Genomic DNA, 17,562 nt, shown 5'->3' with positions numbered 1-17,562 from the left:
TTCTTAAAATGCGTGACCCCCCAAAAATGCATTGCCGAGGCTGTGACGTCGGCTTTTGCACTCCGGTGCAACCAACGTTGGTGCAACAGCCCAGAAAGAAGGAAATTCTACTCTCCAAAAAAAAAAAAAAAAGAAAAAGTATATATTTGCCATTGATAATTCGTAGGCATTGTGTGTCTCCACATGAATCTATCTCTCAATTCTCTCCTTCGCTATTTTTGTGTATGTGCTCCTTCAATAAGCATCAAATAGTCCTGTTTGCCGGTTTAGTAGGAGTATCATAACATGTGTTTAGTTGAGAGGACTCATTCTATTATTAAATATAAAGCACCACAAGTAGAGTCCTCGGCAAGCTTAACACAAATGCTCTGAAGCGTGACCTGGGCTGCTTTCACTGATGCAAGCTGCGAAACGCTGGGTGCTGTTGCCGAGAATATATCTCGCTGTGCTTTAATAGTATGTCGGCATGCATGGGTTACATCTGGGCAGCACAACCCAAGGCTACACGGCGCTAGCGTCAATAGGACGCCTTCAGTACACGCTACGGTATTCGTACATAAATCGATGAACAGGGCTGTATCATACACAAATATGAAAGGGTTTTTGTGCCGCCGAGTTTTCCGAGCCGAATACATTTCAATAAAACCCAATGATGGTCACATGATGAGCGCTGGCACCCTATTTAGTACTTTGTGCAGGTAAAAAAAAAAAAGAAGTGCTTACATAGCGTAAGCACACAAAACGGGCGAAATGTTAGCGCCCGTGCTCCTGCTCTTTTCTTTTAGTCATTTTACTTTTGCGCGGAGCCACGATAGCCTCATGGTAGTACATAGCTTCATCATCATCAGCCTGGCTACGTCCACTGCAGGACAAAGGCCTCTCCCATGCTCCGCCAGTTAACCCGGTCCTGTGCTTGCTGCTGCCAATTTATACCCGCAAACTTCTCAATTTCATCTGCCCATCTAACCTTCTGTCTCCCCCTAACCCGCTTTGCTTCTCTGGAAATCCAGTTAATTACTCTTAATGACCAGCGGTTATCCTGTCTACGCGCTATATGCCCGGCCCATGTCCATTTCCTCTTCTTTATTTCAACTATGATATCCTTAACCCCCGTTTGTCCCCTAATCCACTCCGCTCTCTTCTTGTCTCTCAAGGTTACACCTACCATTTTTCTTTCCATTGCTCGCTGCGTCGTCCTCAATTTAAGCTGAACCCTCTTTGTGAGTCTCCAGGTTTCTGCTGCGTAGCTAAGTACCGGCAAGATACAGCTGTTATATACCTTCCTCTTAAGGGATAATGGCAATCTACCTGTCATAATTTGAGAGTGCTTGCCAAATGTGCTCCACCCCATTCTTATTCTTCTAGTTACTTCAATCTCGTGGTTAGGCTCTGCGGGTATTACCTGCCCTAAGTAGACATAGTCTTTTACAACTTCAAATGCACTATTACCTATCTCGAAGCGCTGTTCCTTTCCGAGGTTGTTGTACATTACTTTCGTTTTCTGCAGATTAATTTTAAGACCCACCTTTCTGCTCTCCCTGTGTAACTCCGTAATCATGAGTTGCAATTCGTCCCCTGAGTTACTCAGCAATGCAATGTCATCGGCGAAGCGCAGGTTACTAAGGTATTCTCCATTAACTCTTATCCCTAACTGTTCCCATTCTAGGCTTCTGAAAACCTCCTGTAAGCACGTGGTAAATAGCATTGGTGAGATAGTGTCCCCCTGCCTTACACCCTTCTTGATTGGTATTCTGTTGCTTTCTTTATGAAGCACTATGGTAGCAGTTGATCCCCTGTAGATTTCTTCCAGAATGTTTATATATACTTCATCTACGCACTGATTCCGCAGTGTCTGCATGACGGCTGATATTTCTACTGAATCAAACGCCTTCTCGTAATTTATGAAGGCTATGTATAGTGGTTGGTTATACTCTGAGCATTTCTCTATTACCTGATTGATAGTATGAATGTGGTCAATTGTTGAGTAGCCTGTTCGAAATCCTGCTTGTTCCTTTGGTTGATTGAATTCTAATGTTTTCTTTACTCTGTTAGCAATTACCTTTGTAAATAGCTTGTACACTACAGAGAGCAAGCTGATCGGCCTGTAATTCATCAAGTCCTTGTCATCTCCTTTCTTATGTATTAAGATGATGTTAGCGTTCTTCTAAGACTCTGGTACCCTTCCCGTCAGGAGGCACCTCGTAAACAGGGGTGCTAGTTTTTCTAACGCAATCTGTCCTCCATCTTTCAGCAGATCTGATGTTACCTGATCCTCACCAGCAGCTTTGCCTCTTTGCATGCTCTTCAAAGCTTTTCTGACTTCTTCTATCATTACTGGTGGGGTGTCGTCTGGGTTACGGCTAGTTCTTATAGTATTAAGGTCGTGGTTGTCTCGGCTACTGTACAGATCTCTGTAAAACTCCTCCGCTATTTTAACTATCCTATCCATATTGGTAGTTATTTTGCCTTCTTTGTCCCTTAGTGCATACATCCTACTTTTGCCTATCCCAAGTTTCCTCTTCACTGCTTTGAAGCTTCCTCCATTTTTCAGAGCGTGTTCAATTCTCTCCATGTTATACCTTCTTACATCACATACTTTACGTCTATTAATCAACTTCGAAAGCTCTGCCAGTTCTATTTCGTCTGTTGTACTTGACACTTTCATGGTTTGACCCTTCTTAATTAGGTTCTTCGTTTCCTGGGAAAGCTTGCCAGTGTCCTGTCTAACTACCCTGCCTCCAACTTCCACTGCACACTCCATAATGATACTCGTCAGATTATCATTCATTGTATCTATGCTAAGGTTGGTTTCCTCATTAAGAGTGTGTCACATGTGCTTTCTGTATCAGTCGTTTGGGTAACTTCAATTTCATACGTAATAATTCGAATTCTGGGACAACCGCATTCACTGCACAGGTATGTTTTCGAAGCATATACATGTCCGACACAATCTGGACCACGAATTCTGATTGTAGATAATTGTTTCTGCAGGAAGAAGTACGGCAAAGAAAACGTCATCATGTCCGACATAGTGCGGCCACCCAAGAGCATCCTTGCAGAAGGTGAGCCACACTGTACTCATTCATCGTTTACCTGAACCCCCTTTAATGGTCGAGGTCAATCCGGTGTGCGGCGTGACCACCCTTACAGCGCATGCGCGTCCCTCTCCTCTCTTACGCTCCCCCTCTCCCACCTCTTAACGACGCTGCAGGCAGTGTCTACTAGCCAATGCTCCCTCTCCCCTCTCTCTCCTCTAGGCATTTCTCTCAGTGGCGTTTATACTCCCATTGCACAAGCGTATTTCTTGATCGAAAAAAAAAAAAAAAAACGACTGCTAGCCTTGTGCAACCATATATAGGCACTGGATCTTGACCTCCAAAAGTAGTGCTCACAGGAGATTTCTCCTGAGCGTTCAACTAATTGCAGCGTGAGCATTAATTAAATGTGGACTGAGCGTTTTTGTGTAGAATTTGAGCCTACTGTCTCTCATTGCCCATTAGCAGCGATTAGCATGTTCTAGTAAGAAACACCGGTTCATCACTGCATGCTTTGCACCTCCCCAATTTTCTCTCCGGCACAACGCTGCGATGAGCGCCAGCGTCAATGCCGCTGCCAGTGTAAGCGTCATCGCCCAGTGCTTCACAACACATGGTTCCCTTTAGCGGGACATGGTGTAATTTTTTTTTTCGACCATTCTGCCTGAATAATTTTTTGAAGTAGTTATAAAATTAGTTGATTATTGAAATTTACTGCCTCAGAAAACGATCGCCACACTTTTTCGAATAGGTCACAAACGAGAGGAATTAGAGCATATTGTACCAACTTGCTGAACTTCCTACCTCAGCAATACATCAATGGTATACAGTAGAACCCCTTCATAAGAGACACTGATAAAAGAGACATGTGAACATAAAAGAAACCATAGTGCCGACAGTAAAATACGGATTGGTAAGAAATGCATACGAGCTGCCCTGCTTATAACGGACATCTTATATAAAAAAGAAGAACTGCTGCCCGGGGCATGCATCTTATAAATGGGTTCAACTGTACCTGGCAGCACCAAAGCTGCCTTTTCTGCGTGTGCTAAGCACAAGCTTAGGAGTTGATACAGTTCGATAAAATCGCTAGACAATGCCAGGCATCGAGCATGAAGCACCGATGGTAGCACAGACATTTCCGTTTAAGAAAATCACAGCATGTCCACGGAGTGAATGATGACGAGTGGCGCGAAATGTCCATCCGTACATGCATGTATCTGTCCATCTGTCTGTCTCTGTCTGTGTGTGGATATGCTGTGCTGGCTACGCCGGAGGGATGCGGGGCTGCCCTACATTATAAGGAGCTTCGCCTCTAAAATACGCTTGACAATATTTTGTATCTATGCTGCACACTTTATGACCACAATAAGCTTTGGAGACGCTAACATTCACACAAGCATTGTGAAGTTTGCGAAAGTTGCCACGTGTTACTTTTGTGCTAGTGATACTATTGCGGAACGATGTGCACGCAGCTAAACGTTGCAAATGAAATTTCACATTTTAGACCTCCCCATTTTCCTATTGCACACACATTCCACTGATCGCGTAGGTACACTGTGTACACTTTACAGCATTTGATGATGATGATGACGATGGCCCATATGTTTGGCTCACACCCACTCTTAGCTTCTTTTCTTCGTCCTCGGTCCAAGGCCGTATCTTCAGCGAAAGATTTACAGTTTGCTCTCGGCTGCTCAATACTTTCACTTCAGCTGATTGTCTACGACATTCCATGAAAACTGCACGTACGGATACAATTCTCAGACGAGTATTTCAGTTCTCAAGCTGTGTCCCGCACCCTAGTTTGCTACAATCCACCATTTGAATTTATATATAGCACCCCATATACCATAACAAGAATACTGCAGGAATGGGAATATGGAAGCTTGCAATGAAAACAGTCCTCAAACAGGGGTTGCGTTTTCGAGCCGATGTTTCGACAAGTGTACATGTCTTTTTCAAGGCTAGCTTTAGCCTTGAAGAAGACAAGCAAACAACTCCTGTTCACGAATTTTTTTCATGTACCATAACGGTCATACTTAAGTCGATCAACGGTACTTTTTGATGCCCATTTATGAATTAGTTGTTCCGAGTTTTTTTGCATCAGAATGATGCTAAACTGAAAGAAAAAACGTTGAATTGGAAAGTGCCAACTATTCTTATTTCATAGATACACGCATTGACTTGGCTGCAAGATGAAGTGAAAATCAAAAGCACGTGACTATAGACGAACGTTTAATAAGCCGCAGTTTTTGCAGTCTTCTGAATCTTGCTGAAAGTGAAAATTGCTGAAACTCTGTACTGAACTCTCCTTTCTTTCTGCTTCCTTTGGGGTAGCGAACCTAGGCTGTGTCTAGCTGATCTCCCTTTGTCCTTTTCCGATATCCTAAAGAAGCGTGACTGGCTTAGGATTTTCGTCACGAGATCCAGCATTTTTAGTGTTAACAAAAACTATCAGCACAACATGCCACGCACTGTTTACCGTACCTACTCGCAGGCCCGTACGTCTACGCTGACATCCTGGACTTCAAGAACCTCCAGGAGCTCGTTGTGAACGAGCGGATTGACTGGCTGATCCACTTTAGCGCTCTCCTCTCGGCCATCGGCGAGCGAAACGTACCGCTGGCCATGCGCGTCAACGTCGAAGGTGTGCACAACGTGATGGAACTGAGCAAGCAGTACCGACTACGCCTCTTTGTGCCCAGCACCATCGGAGCGTTCGGTCCTGACTCGCCACGTAGTCCGACTCCAGATCTGTGCGTCCAGCGGCCGAGGACCATATACGGCGTGTCCAAGGTCCATGCAGAACTTTTAGGAGAGGTATGACAATGACCTTAGTAAGATGGAACTTTGAACGAGTTAGGTGCTTCATTGTGGCCACAGCGCGTCTGTGTCAGTCACAGTGTAGCCACAGTGAAGACATTAGTTCACTGGCAATGACATATTAGGAAGTTAATAATGAAACACTGCACAAATGCATGGAGCACAGTGAAAAAAAAAAAAAAGCTAGCGACACAACATTTGTGTCACCAGTTCCTTTCCTTTGTTCCTTGTGTTATAGGATTTCACACTCTGCTCTATTTACAACCTCAAACGACTTCCAGCCCAACTTTCACTCCTAACAACAGGAAAGAAGGAAACAGAAAAAAGTTGTGATTGAACGTGGTTAAACTGAACTTGTCAAGCGATCGGCAACTGTGCCTGTCTCCTCTTCCCTTGCTTTCTATAGACCTTTTGTTACACAGGAGCACAAAATCTGACGTCACAATCTTAGCAGTGCATTTTTTGGGGTCACGCATGTTAATAACAGCCGTCGAGAAAGGACTATGAAGGCTTCCTATGTGCAGCCATAGCTCTTTCAGGGCTGCACAAATTGGCGTGACTCCCCGAAAATGCACTGTCGAGATTGGGAGTTCAGACTTTGTACTCCCGCTCGGCATTTTTTTTCCTATTCGCTTCTTTCTTTTTCTTTTTATGTCTTGCTCTGTTTCTTCTACGTCTTTGTGCCTGTTTTTATCTCTTTCTCTCCCTATCCCTTTCTGTCTTCCAGTATTTTTTCTTCTTTTTCCACCAATACTTTCTATTCCTGTCTTTCTATCTTTCTGTACAAATTATCTCGCTCATCCGAGTGAATGCAACCCACGCAGAACAAATTTGCATGGCGGGAGATCGCACGTTGGGCTCGGAGCGAAGCAGAACATGAGAAAGAGAACGAAAACAGCGCTCGCCGGCTGATGATGATGATAGTTTCTTGTAAACGCGGTACGGGTTTTTGACAGGTTTAGGCAGCTGTGCTAATAAAAATCTATCAATCTTCTTTTTGATTCCGGTATTTCCGGCCGCTTCCTACATACAAAAAGTATAAATAACATGCAACCACAAACGCGTCGAATCAACGTATGGATATAGAGGGCTTTCTTTGCGAGAATACAAGTGTTGAATTTCCGGCATGCTTATACATAGAAGCTGTATTGCACGCCCCACTAAATATGTGGCCATGGTCTGACATGCAGTATTATCACCACAAGTTCGGCCTCGACTTTCGGTGTCTCCGGTTTCCAGGTGTCATCTCGTACGACAGTGAGCCCGGAGGCGGGACCACAGGTATGTGGTTTCTACATCGTCTCTGGCTTCCCTTCTGTTCACTTATGTGTTGCCCTTGTGAATCAAAACTTGTGAACCTAGCTTTGGGAACACTTTGAGAATCGCCTTGTGGTGGACATTAATATTCGAACCTGTGCATCATCAATAATGCCGACCATCGTCCCACTGTATCTTACACCATATGAAAGTGCTATTCTTTTGTCGATGCTTCGACAGTGGCACAAGCAGCTCCGCAACCACGTTATTTCTGCAATTAACTGGTAGTGAACAGTGGATAATAAGACATAAATGAAATAGGCCAAAGTGAACCCATACTTCATATCTGGAGTCTCAAACTCAATTCCATCATCGACCGGGCCACAGTCACAAATTCATGACATATTCGACAGGTCGTTTCGGAGCGCTCTAAAATGCTCTCCTGATAGAGAGAGACTGATAAAAGAAAAAAGACGCAACCTCTTTCCTGCTCACGAGGGAGCTCCGAAACGACCAGTCAAAGATGGCATTAGTCCCACAGAGAGCCGAGAATACCGTGGCCGAGACAGCAAAAAGGGTGGAGAGGGGGCTTTTGCTGTGTATTAATAGGAAAGGGGGTGCACAGAGTTTGAAGAGAATGTAAGCTAAGTTTGACATTCCAAAGAATGCCTTTCGCTTATCTCATATATTAATCATTTCTGAAAGAAATTCGGCGAAATGACTTGGAAATCTATGGGTACCGATCTCTCTAAGACGACTGAAATTATAATTCAATTGTAGCATTTTTGCTTTGCGTTTAGCTTTCAACACAAGGTGACTGCATGTGTTGTACTGTGTAGCTTACTCGAGCAACTTGTGAGTAATCCTGATAGTCGAGGAAATAATGCGAGCACTATTTAGCAATGTCAGAAACAGCCACAAAGTCATAAAAAAAATGTAGTACGACAACTGTTCCGTGCGGGCCATGGGCCGCTGGCGATATGTCGGGGGGCAGCCCGCGGACCGCGTGTTTCAGACCCTTGCTTTACAAAAATAAGGCAATCGAAGCTTTCAAAAACCCTTGTGATGTCTACATCATAACCCCCAAGACGTGCCATTCAAACACACAACAAATATGGCCACTGTGTATTTCTACTTCGAAAAGTGTAACTTGGAACAGCAAGGTCTGAAAACTAAGGTGTGAATCTCGCTGCCTTGGTGTTAGTCACTTCCAGAGGCGTCTGTTGCGGGAGAGGATGGCTTGCCATGCTCCATGTGGGCCTTGGTCTTTATTTGGCTGCCAGGAGCTGCCGTGACACTTGCACTCTTGGTGCTGCAGGAGCGAGCGAGGAAGCCATGCTTTCCAGCCGTCATGGGGCATGCTTTGTCTTGGTTGTTTTCTGCCTGCTCTCGCGGTTGTGATACTGCAGGGGCACAATTCGTTGGTAGAGCTGGACTAATATTGCCGTTTGATGTGTTTTCATACCTGCCAATATGGAGACCTAAAAATATTCAGGAGACTCGTGCAGTATACGCAAGGGGAAGGAAAGGGAAACATTATTTATTGTTTTTAAGGGCCTTAGCAATGCAAGAGACAGCTCTGAAAGATCGATAGCGGTCATGCTAGCAATCGTAGTTGTACGGCAAACACACGCGCATCCAAGGAACAAAATGCACCATCCCCTTAACTGCCAATTCCCACGCTTAGTGCGCTTTGCCACATGACACCAATGTAGAGCGGAAAAGATCACTTAAAGGAACACCAATAAGCAAAATGATTTTTCCCATATCAGTGAAGTGCAATTTCTAAATCCCGAAAATGCCACTCTTACCGCGAGATGATGCTTGGTGAGCAAAAAAACGTGCCAAAAGAAAATGCGAAAAGAAAGTGGGTGGCGATGCCACCTTAAATTCTCACCCTAAACAGCATGACAGGAGAAATTTTGAACGCATCTACTAGACCTTACATAGCTTCTAATCGATAAAAATTAAGCACATTGTCATCTGTGCATATCAGGGACCTAGCAGGCAAAGTAACAAAAAAATTAATTACACCAATGTGGCAAAAATACGAAAAATACATTTTCAAACTTTCGGCGTCACAAGCGAAGACTTCGGCACAAAATTTAAAAATGAAACGTAGACCTGGATTTTCTGCGCTAATAATGAACTAGTAATAGTAAAATATATGGTATTGGAGTTTCGTCAATCAAAACCAAGTTATTGTTTCTCTTTAGTGTCCCTTTAACAAGCGTCTCACACGTCAGAGACTAAAGCCAGAAAATTTTAGAACCACTGTCCATTATTTTCTTTCGCTGGGAAAGTTGGGGCTATTTTTCGAGATATTTATGGCCATGCCTGTACAACTGCAAGGATTGCTCGACATTCGGGAGTCTCCTAAGTAAGTCGGGGCAGTAAGCAGGCGTGTACCTTCATACACCTTCCATACTAAGCGTTGAAAATAGCTGCCGCCTACAGACATGATTAGCACTCTCAGTTTAGCAAAAGCCCTTATTTGGTGCCTCTTTTGACCGCTGTGTTCACTGTGATGCAGACTACGCAGTGCAAGTGTTCCACGACGCACTAAAGTACGGGAAGTTCACATGCTACCTCAAGCCCGACACACGTCTCCCGATGATCTACATCACGGACTGCTTGCGTGCTCTCATGGAGATGATGGAGGCGCCCTCCGAGAGCCTCAAGCTTCGCACTTACAATGTGACCGCCATGGACTTCACACCCGAGGAGCTGTTCAAGGAAGTTCTCAAGCTAGTGCCCGACCTCAAGGTTGACTATAAGCCGGACGGACGGCAAGAAATCGGTGAGTCGGGTACAGAATGCTTTACTGGCAGCGTTCTTACAAATGCAGAAACACTGTTTTAGAATTGGGCATAAATTAAGCACGTGCGTGCTGCTGAAAATCTTCGTGTTTCGCACTTGTGCTTCTAATTGGATATTTGGCAAGTAATTTTAGATAAAAACAGCCATGTAGACACACACAATAGCGCTGACACATATGGACAAATGTATGATTGATGAACAGTACTATTCACTATGTCTTGGGCTCTCTTGCTCATAAAAATTACAAGGTGTATGCAGCTTATTTACTGACATAACTGCCAGAGCGCACCACGAAACATCTTTAAAGTATCGCGTACGGAAATTATAGTCATTCACCAAGAAAGAAAACAAACAGTTTTTGACCTTTTGCAACCCTTGCTAAAAATGCAGCGGACCTACCACCATTGTTCAGTTACACATGCGGTACGTGTTGTAATGAACAACCATAAATATGCCACATATTTCGGTCTATGCTGTTAATGGTATATGATGTTTGTTTCACGGATATTCGGGTAGCAGTCTCAATAGGCCCCACATCGCTCACAGATACTCCACATTGCTCCAAACTAGTTCATCCAGCCCACACCTATGGCCGTCCATTATGTTGTATATACTTGACGGGACTACAGTGCTACGTCTATTTCATTGTGAACAAGGAAACGGAAGGGGATCCCATATGTTGAAAAATGTTGCCTTTTGACTTGGTCAGCGACTGCAATTTTCGTTATTTGAAACAAGCTACCTGACCAGAGGAGCTTTCGTCGGATCCTTGACTACCATTTCTAGCCTTGTTTGGAGGGTAGTCAAAAAGAGGAACAAGATTTAATATGGCTTGCCATGGAAACTGCACATGTAAACCTTTACAACAAGTTTAGTGTCTCGCATGCTAACTGTGCAACAGCTGCACCATCTGAAAAATTCAATTAAATAGTAAAGAAACTTGTCATATTGGAATGCAACATAACTAATTCTGTCAACAACAAGCACTTCAGGTGTATTTTTACTTAGTTTCACTATTCGAACCAGTATCGGTATGAAGGGAACTTGAATGTCCCCAGGACAGCTCTTGAGGCGTACTAAGGCTAATTTCGTTTCATTCAAGAGAGTGCTCTTGCATGATACGAAATTGGCAAAGCAACGAATTTTTACAGCTGCATCATAAAACCCAACTGCGCACTGCGGGATTATACTGTTTCGCTATCACTGTGGCCTGCTTGCGCTTACTGTAACACCAGAGTCCTTAAAGGGAGACGCGGGTCAAAAAACTTGAGTTTTTTTTTAAATAACCGATTTTTTTATTTTCGCCTGTTTTGATAAGATTAGTACCTCTACTGTTATAAAAAAAAATAGTACAGGTCGAGACTTCACTGGAAATGCTTTAAAACTTCACCTAAAGAACACAAGGTGCCTATTAAAAGGTCGAAAGTGTGCCGTCTTCGAGCACCTTGCCGCCGATTAGGCGCCCCTGCTAGCCATTGTTGATCGCTTGAGTCGAAGAGTCAATCACTCTTCTACGCATTTTTCGAGCGCCGCGACTGGCTTATCACATGGTACGAATCGGGGACCGCCATTGGCCACTGCGCGCCTGTGTGTGCTGTGAAACCTATTTGCGGGGTCCATGTCTTGTCGAGCAGCGCAGCTGAACAATGCTTTTCTCGTGTAATTATCTCCGGTATGAATGAAAAAACGCATTGCTCGAAAGTGAAAGCCGTTGTGCGGCGCACTCTGTAGGAATAAGCTACGAGCAGCTGGTCCGATTTGTGGTAGTTGTTGGCTTGTAAAAGCCAATGCATCAAAGTCATTCACACCCGTCAGCCGGAAAGTTCGTGATGCGGCAATGGATGACGTCAGCGCCAATCTTGAGAGGTCGAAAGAGCTCGCAGTGAGAGAGCTTAGCAGGGACGACATTGCCATTAGGTACGACGGTATGTGGCACAAACATGACCGCAAAATGGCATGACACTGGACTTAGTTTGGATTTCGCAGTCCTGTCGAACTTCTTCCTAGCTTGCAGTTGGCACAAGGCTCTGCAAGATGGAGCGCAAGTTTGGCAAGCGTTTCATGGCCTTGTCTGTGAGCGAAATGTCTGTGAGGAGTCGGCTCGAAAATGCCGAGAGGGACAAACTCGAGGTGCCGGCGTATTTTAGTCACAGTGGCCACTACAAGAAGGATTGTTCTTTTTTGTGTGCAAGTTTCATCTGATTTAATAATATCTTTCATAAATAAAAACTCAATTTTAACTTAAAAACTCGTTTTCCTCAAAACACAAATTTTGCCATTTTTTACAATGTGCCCCTCCTTTTTCGGACACTTCTAGTGCTCGGATCTGCATGAAATTTTGCCCAAATTTTTTCCAAAGTATGGCAAATGCAATTATCTAGTTTAAAGTTAAATATTTTATTGTATAATGAAAAGTTGTATGTATAACTTTACTAGAGTAGGTGAAATATGGACTTTTTACATCTATTATTTTTCAGGCGTATCACATATTTTGTATGTGCTTCCTAATTAGTTATTTACACTCTACACTCTATTTGAAGCATTATGAACTATGAATGGTAAAAAATTACAGAATTTTAGGGATGAAAAGAGGAGGGGCAAAAGGGTTAGGGTTTTCACTTTGTCATGTTGCAGAGCTATAAGTGTGTAACTTGCAAAAAAACTAATTATATATTTGAAATCAGCATAACAAGTTCCATAAACAGCTCAAGTTTCATTACTCTAGGGTGAATATTAAAGAAAAAGTGTCTTCGAGTAGCATCTCCCCTTAAGGACTCTAGTAACGCTTGTTTGATTTCTTTACGTGAGTCTAAAGCAAAACATTAAATCGGCTTAGATCGTACTGAAATCTCTATGCATAATGTCACAGATTTCAAGGAGTATTTTTGTATCTTCACGACATTGGCAGAACGAAATTCGCTGAAACTTGGTATGCTAAGTCTCTGGACCGCTCAGAGGACAGTCTGCTTCATTTTTACTTATCAGCTATTATGCAGGCACTAGCACACATCTTCAAAATCTATGAATTACAGCTATTTATACAGGAACATTTATGTGGTGTCGCCACCCGCATTTTTTTTTTCTTGCACGTTTTCTCGCTTACTGTGACTATTCTCGCGGTAATTTCGATATTCTGAAAGAGTAGTTTACCAGTACGAGATTTTTTTTTTTAGTGTCTTAAGTGCAGCTTGAGCAGCATGAAATGACCAAGCAATCAGTCACCTTTCACTTTCCGCATTCAAGAATAACAGGTGCTTCCCAAAAACTATTTCTAGGCATGTATATTACAACAGCTGACCTAACTTTTAGATGCTCGCTACAGATCTTAGATTCTGCATCCAAGTGCCTCCTCCTTCTATTTACTAATACCGTAAAGTATATGGAGCATCTATTCATAAAACGCTGGTCTAAATGACACCAGTGCAGCTGTAGAGGCTAAACAATAACAAGAGCGCGAAAAATCAAACTGTGCTTATTTTCTCTTTTTGCAGCCGACTCTTGGCCACAAGTGTTCGACGACAGCAATGCACGTCGTGACTGGGGCTGGAAGCCAACCTACGACCTGGCTCAGATGTGCAAAGTTATGGTTGACAATCTTCGACCCGTCTATAAACGCTGACCCGGGATACCAGTTTAGAAAAAATATTCATCTCGTTTCACGTTCCCGAAACAGGTAACCTTTCTCAAGCATAGTTTGGGTACAATAGAAGACAACATGACTATAGCTAAGACATTTTCCTTTGGTTGTTCTTGTTTACTGCTAGCTTTTTATTGTAGTTTGCAATGTACTCCATGGACAGCAATGTCACTTAAAATGTGTCGATAGGCCGGTGGGAAGCATCTTAGCACCGATACCCGGAAATAAAAACTGAACACTAAGGCATTCAAGGGGTCCCTAATTCACTTTTTCATCATCGTCGAAAAAACGGGCCGATCGGTAGTCGAGGCTCCCGAGAACATCTAAGCCAAAGATAGCATAGCACGCGGCACGAAATTTACAATTAATTCTCAAGGCCTGCTAGAAATTGTTGCCCTTCCTTTTTGCAAATAATGTCGTTTACCTAAATGATTGCACCATATACCCAAGTTTATAGCAGTAAGTCAATTTGTAAGCTTGTGTGAATATTCGAATGCTTCAAATATTCAAACGAATAGTTGATTATTTGAATTCGCTTCGGTTAAAATTTAAGTTGGCAAATATTTTCTCAGTATTCGCAATGAACGAATAGTTGTATATTATGCTAGCCTAACAGAGGCTGTTGAGCGTAGGGCTCCGACGCCATCTACTAGCACAAGTGCGAAGGTGGAGGAGTTATTGTATTGTGGCGCATCGATGAAGATGGTAGAGTTGTGATTCGCAGCGGTATGGTTGAGAATCGATTAGTCCGCATGTAACCGCCTGTAAAGGTGGTTTCACTAAAATGTAGGTGTGCTAAGCCGTGAAAACACCTACTCAGGGGAAATTCGCCTTGCCGTGAAGCCCCCTTCAAATTTAAGAGGGCTTCGCAACACTATGATCATGGTCAGAAAACGCTGCCGATCGGTAGTCGAGGCTACCGAGAACACGCGAGGCTAATATTATAACGCAGCACGCGGCCTGCAATTCACAATAAACTTTCAAAGCTAAAAATTGCTTTCTTCCCACGGCAAATTACACTACAAGCTCAAAAATCACTTGTCACAGCCAAGAAGGAACACGGCTCTGGTCACAGCCATTGGTTGATTTGAGCATGGTGCGCTCGTCGCTACTGGGGCCGCCACAAGAGGCCGCCGCTTGTCCACGAGTACATGCGCGATCGCACTGAAAAGTCGCGAATTCGAAGAAAAAAAAAAACAGCTACTCAAAGTCACCAGGTGCGTGTGACGTATTTTCTTTCCCCGTGCCATTATTCTTTGCTTAGCTTACAGCTTTTTCGTCTGGACGATAAGAGAGAATGCAATTACAGCATGCAACAAATTTTTGGAACTACGCTCATACTGGACTGATTCTAGAGACTTTGCGGCGGTAAATTTGTGAGGCAAAATGTTTACTGGCTCCATGACTACTTGAAAAAGTGTTGCAGGGCCCCTTTAAAGGATTACGTTACACTCAAATCAATTTTTCATTTTATTAAGCTTGTTATGACGGCTTATATGCTCCAAGTATAATAAATTTTAAAACATTAGGTAGCTTATAGGTTATCACTTGCATCCTACCAAAACTACTATTCAAGGTTGTTTAGACTTCCTTCGAAAAAAAAAAGCATTTGCATACAGCTTCTATTTCAATTCAAAAGAAATAATGTGCAGGTTAGTTAGGTCATGATAAATATTCCCCCTTTTTTATATGTCATACATACAATTCGAATTCTTTAGGAAATTATTCTATCAAAATCACCATTCGCTTCGAACCTAAAATTCACTATTTGCACAAGCCTACTCATTTGAATATCGTGAACAGTGCAGTTACCGTGGCCACTGCGGGAGGCTGCCACGTGCCTGCACGCGTGCTCGCGATCACACTGAAACTAATCCGTGCGTTTGAAGGGGAAAAAAAAATGCAATCGACGGTATGACACGCGCACAATGTAACTTCTTCCACCCTTGACGTTCCACCTGCTTAGCTTCCAGCGTACTTGCCGGGAGGAGAAATAGAATGCAGTTACAGTGCGCGGTAAGTCTCTGTAACTCCGCTCGTACTAGACGGATTACAATTCTTGATGCAGTCGATTCGTCAGGCAATAAACTCCTTTATTAAACCATTGAATAGTTGATTGGAAAAGTGTTGCAGGGCCATTTTAAAGAAAGTGCCAGACAAAGAGACTCTTAAACATAACACGGTCACCCAACAATTTGTAGTTTACAGCAAAAACTATAGAAGTACAGATTCTATTATGCATGTACGCGCATGAAGAGTGGTCTGTAAAAGAACATTTCAGTGCAAAACAGGCCGTCGAAGTAGCTGGCTGTAAGTCCAGCCAACCGCCGGCGACGGCTATATTGCCAGGGTGCCTGTGACGTAGCGTGCAGCAAGGAGCGGTTCCGTCGTCTTCTACCCTGGTTTCAGCTACTGCGAATTGGTCAATATCACTGCTAAGCGTAAGAAAGCTCGAATATCTCGATTTCACACACAGCTGACGGAACAGTACTGCTCGCCACTATTCACACGCTCGCACAGCCAACTGCTCATTAAGTCAAGGGCTCACAAGAGCACTAGTCTTGCCAGATTCTAAGGCCACACGCTAGTTTGTATAAACATTTAAGAATAAATTAAGCGGTCGACCAAATGCGCTAGAATTTCGCCAGCTTATTTGTCAATGCTCAATGATTAACCCACATACGAGGTATTACGATTGAAAATTGGATGTCATGGCCCGTTTAACTGTGCTTCGAACAACAGCTTCAGACTAAGTCTCTGCATTTCTCTTAATGAAGTGCATTAACTATGAAGCCGATCACTTACACCAGTTTTACTGAAATCATGATGGCCATTTCTACAATTCCTAATTCGCTTTTGTACGTTTGCTTGAATTACAGCACAAGCCAAGAACAAGAAAAAGGGAGTTAACATATTCTGGGTGTGCGCTGTTTCTGATGCGACCTTCGTACGTCATCCGTCCAGCCCCGTCGACAGATCTGAACTGCACTCATGACTGGCCGCAAATTAGAACTTTCATTCAGTACAGCGCTTTCATGTAAGCAGCTTGAATAGCTGCATGTTGTCTTAAATGCCCTCTTCATCACCATTTTGAAGTTCCGACCAGGTCTGTCGCTGTCTTTAGTTACTGGGGGGCAAATTGTGTCCGCGAAGCAATTGCGTCGGAAGCTTTGGCCCGTGCACTTAGGATGAAGAAATTGTGAATCTGTACTACCGTCAAGACCTCTCAGTTGTGCCTGTGAGTAAACGAGCATTACAAAACGAAAAGCCTCTATGGTGGCTGCTTGACATGACGCTATCGCAACGTTTATGCATTGTAACAAGGCCATCGAAGTATGCATGTTCTTGTGCTAATTGTTTGAGTGTATACTGATCACGTTGCATGAGCACTTTTAGAAATGGCTAGAGTGCCCGAACCATGTTTTGTCATTTCATTAAAACACAAATGACAAAAGAAAAGTAGTGTTTTCATAGCACAATCTGCCTAACTCATAGCGATTCCCTCTCATGTCTTTTATCAGCCATAGATGCCCCTTGTTTAACCATTGTGTATGCAGCAGTAATCATCAGGGTTCATGCGGGTCCTTGAAATCCTTGAAAACCCTTGAATCTGAAAAGTTTGTTTTCAAGGCCTTAAAAGCATTCGAATTTTTGCAAATCCTTGAACTTTCCTTTTTTTAAAATAAACATTGTGGCACATATCACGGTGTATTATTTGTGATGCCACAAATGTAGCAGGTGGCATATGTAATGAGCCCACCATAAAAGAATCGAGAGCATCAGTAGCTTCGGCACGGAACCGATACCGGGCATTCATGGAAACTCGGAAAAGGCAGGAGCAGAGTGATGATAAACAGAAAAACAATTGTTGCATTGATGAGGAGGTCGACATGCTTACAAAAAAAGAAAAAAAAACTTGATTCTGCTGCAAAGGAATTAAAAGCTACAGCAGAACCATATTCAGAAGAGGCAGAGACAATTAGCGAC

At 43.3% G+C, this 17,562-nt stretch overlaps 1 protein-coding gene across 4 annotated transcripts in view; it reads left to right on the top strand.

The window, feature by feature from the left end:
• Tdh (L-threonine dehydrogenase) overlaps nt 1–16,842 on the top strand; it is an 87,301-nt gene extending 70,459 nt beyond the window's left edge. For all 4 annotated transcript variants that reach the window (XM_037415110.2, XM_075874004.1, XM_075874003.1 and 1 more), the window contains exons 4-9: nt 2,992–3,062; nt 5,536–5,858; nt 7,052–7,142; nt 9,652–9,918; nt 13,430–13,611; nt 16,455–16,842. In XM_037415110.2, the coding sequence (XP_037271007.1) occupies nt 2,992–3,062; nt 5,536–5,858; nt 7,052–7,142; nt 9,652–9,918; nt 13,430–13,557 (880 nt within the window). In that variant the 3' untranslated portion in view covers nt 13,558–13,611; nt 16,455–16,842. The remainder of the gene's footprint in view (nt 1–2,991; nt 3,063–5,535; nt 5,859–7,051; nt 7,143–9,651; nt 9,919–13,429; nt 13,612–16,454) is intronic.
• Nucleotides 16,843–17,562: the final 720 nt, after the last annotated feature.

Source organism: Rhipicephalus microplus, chromosome 9 (assembly GCF_043290135.1).
Source record: "Rhipicephalus microplus isolate Deutch F79 chromosome 9, USDA_Rmic, whole genome shotgun sequence".
NCBI lineage: Eukaryota > Metazoa > Arthropoda > Arachnida > Ixodida > Ixodidae > Rhipicephalus > Rhipicephalus microplus.
Note: the sequence above shows the minus strand (reverse complement) of the source record. Positions and strands in the feature narration are given on the sequence as shown.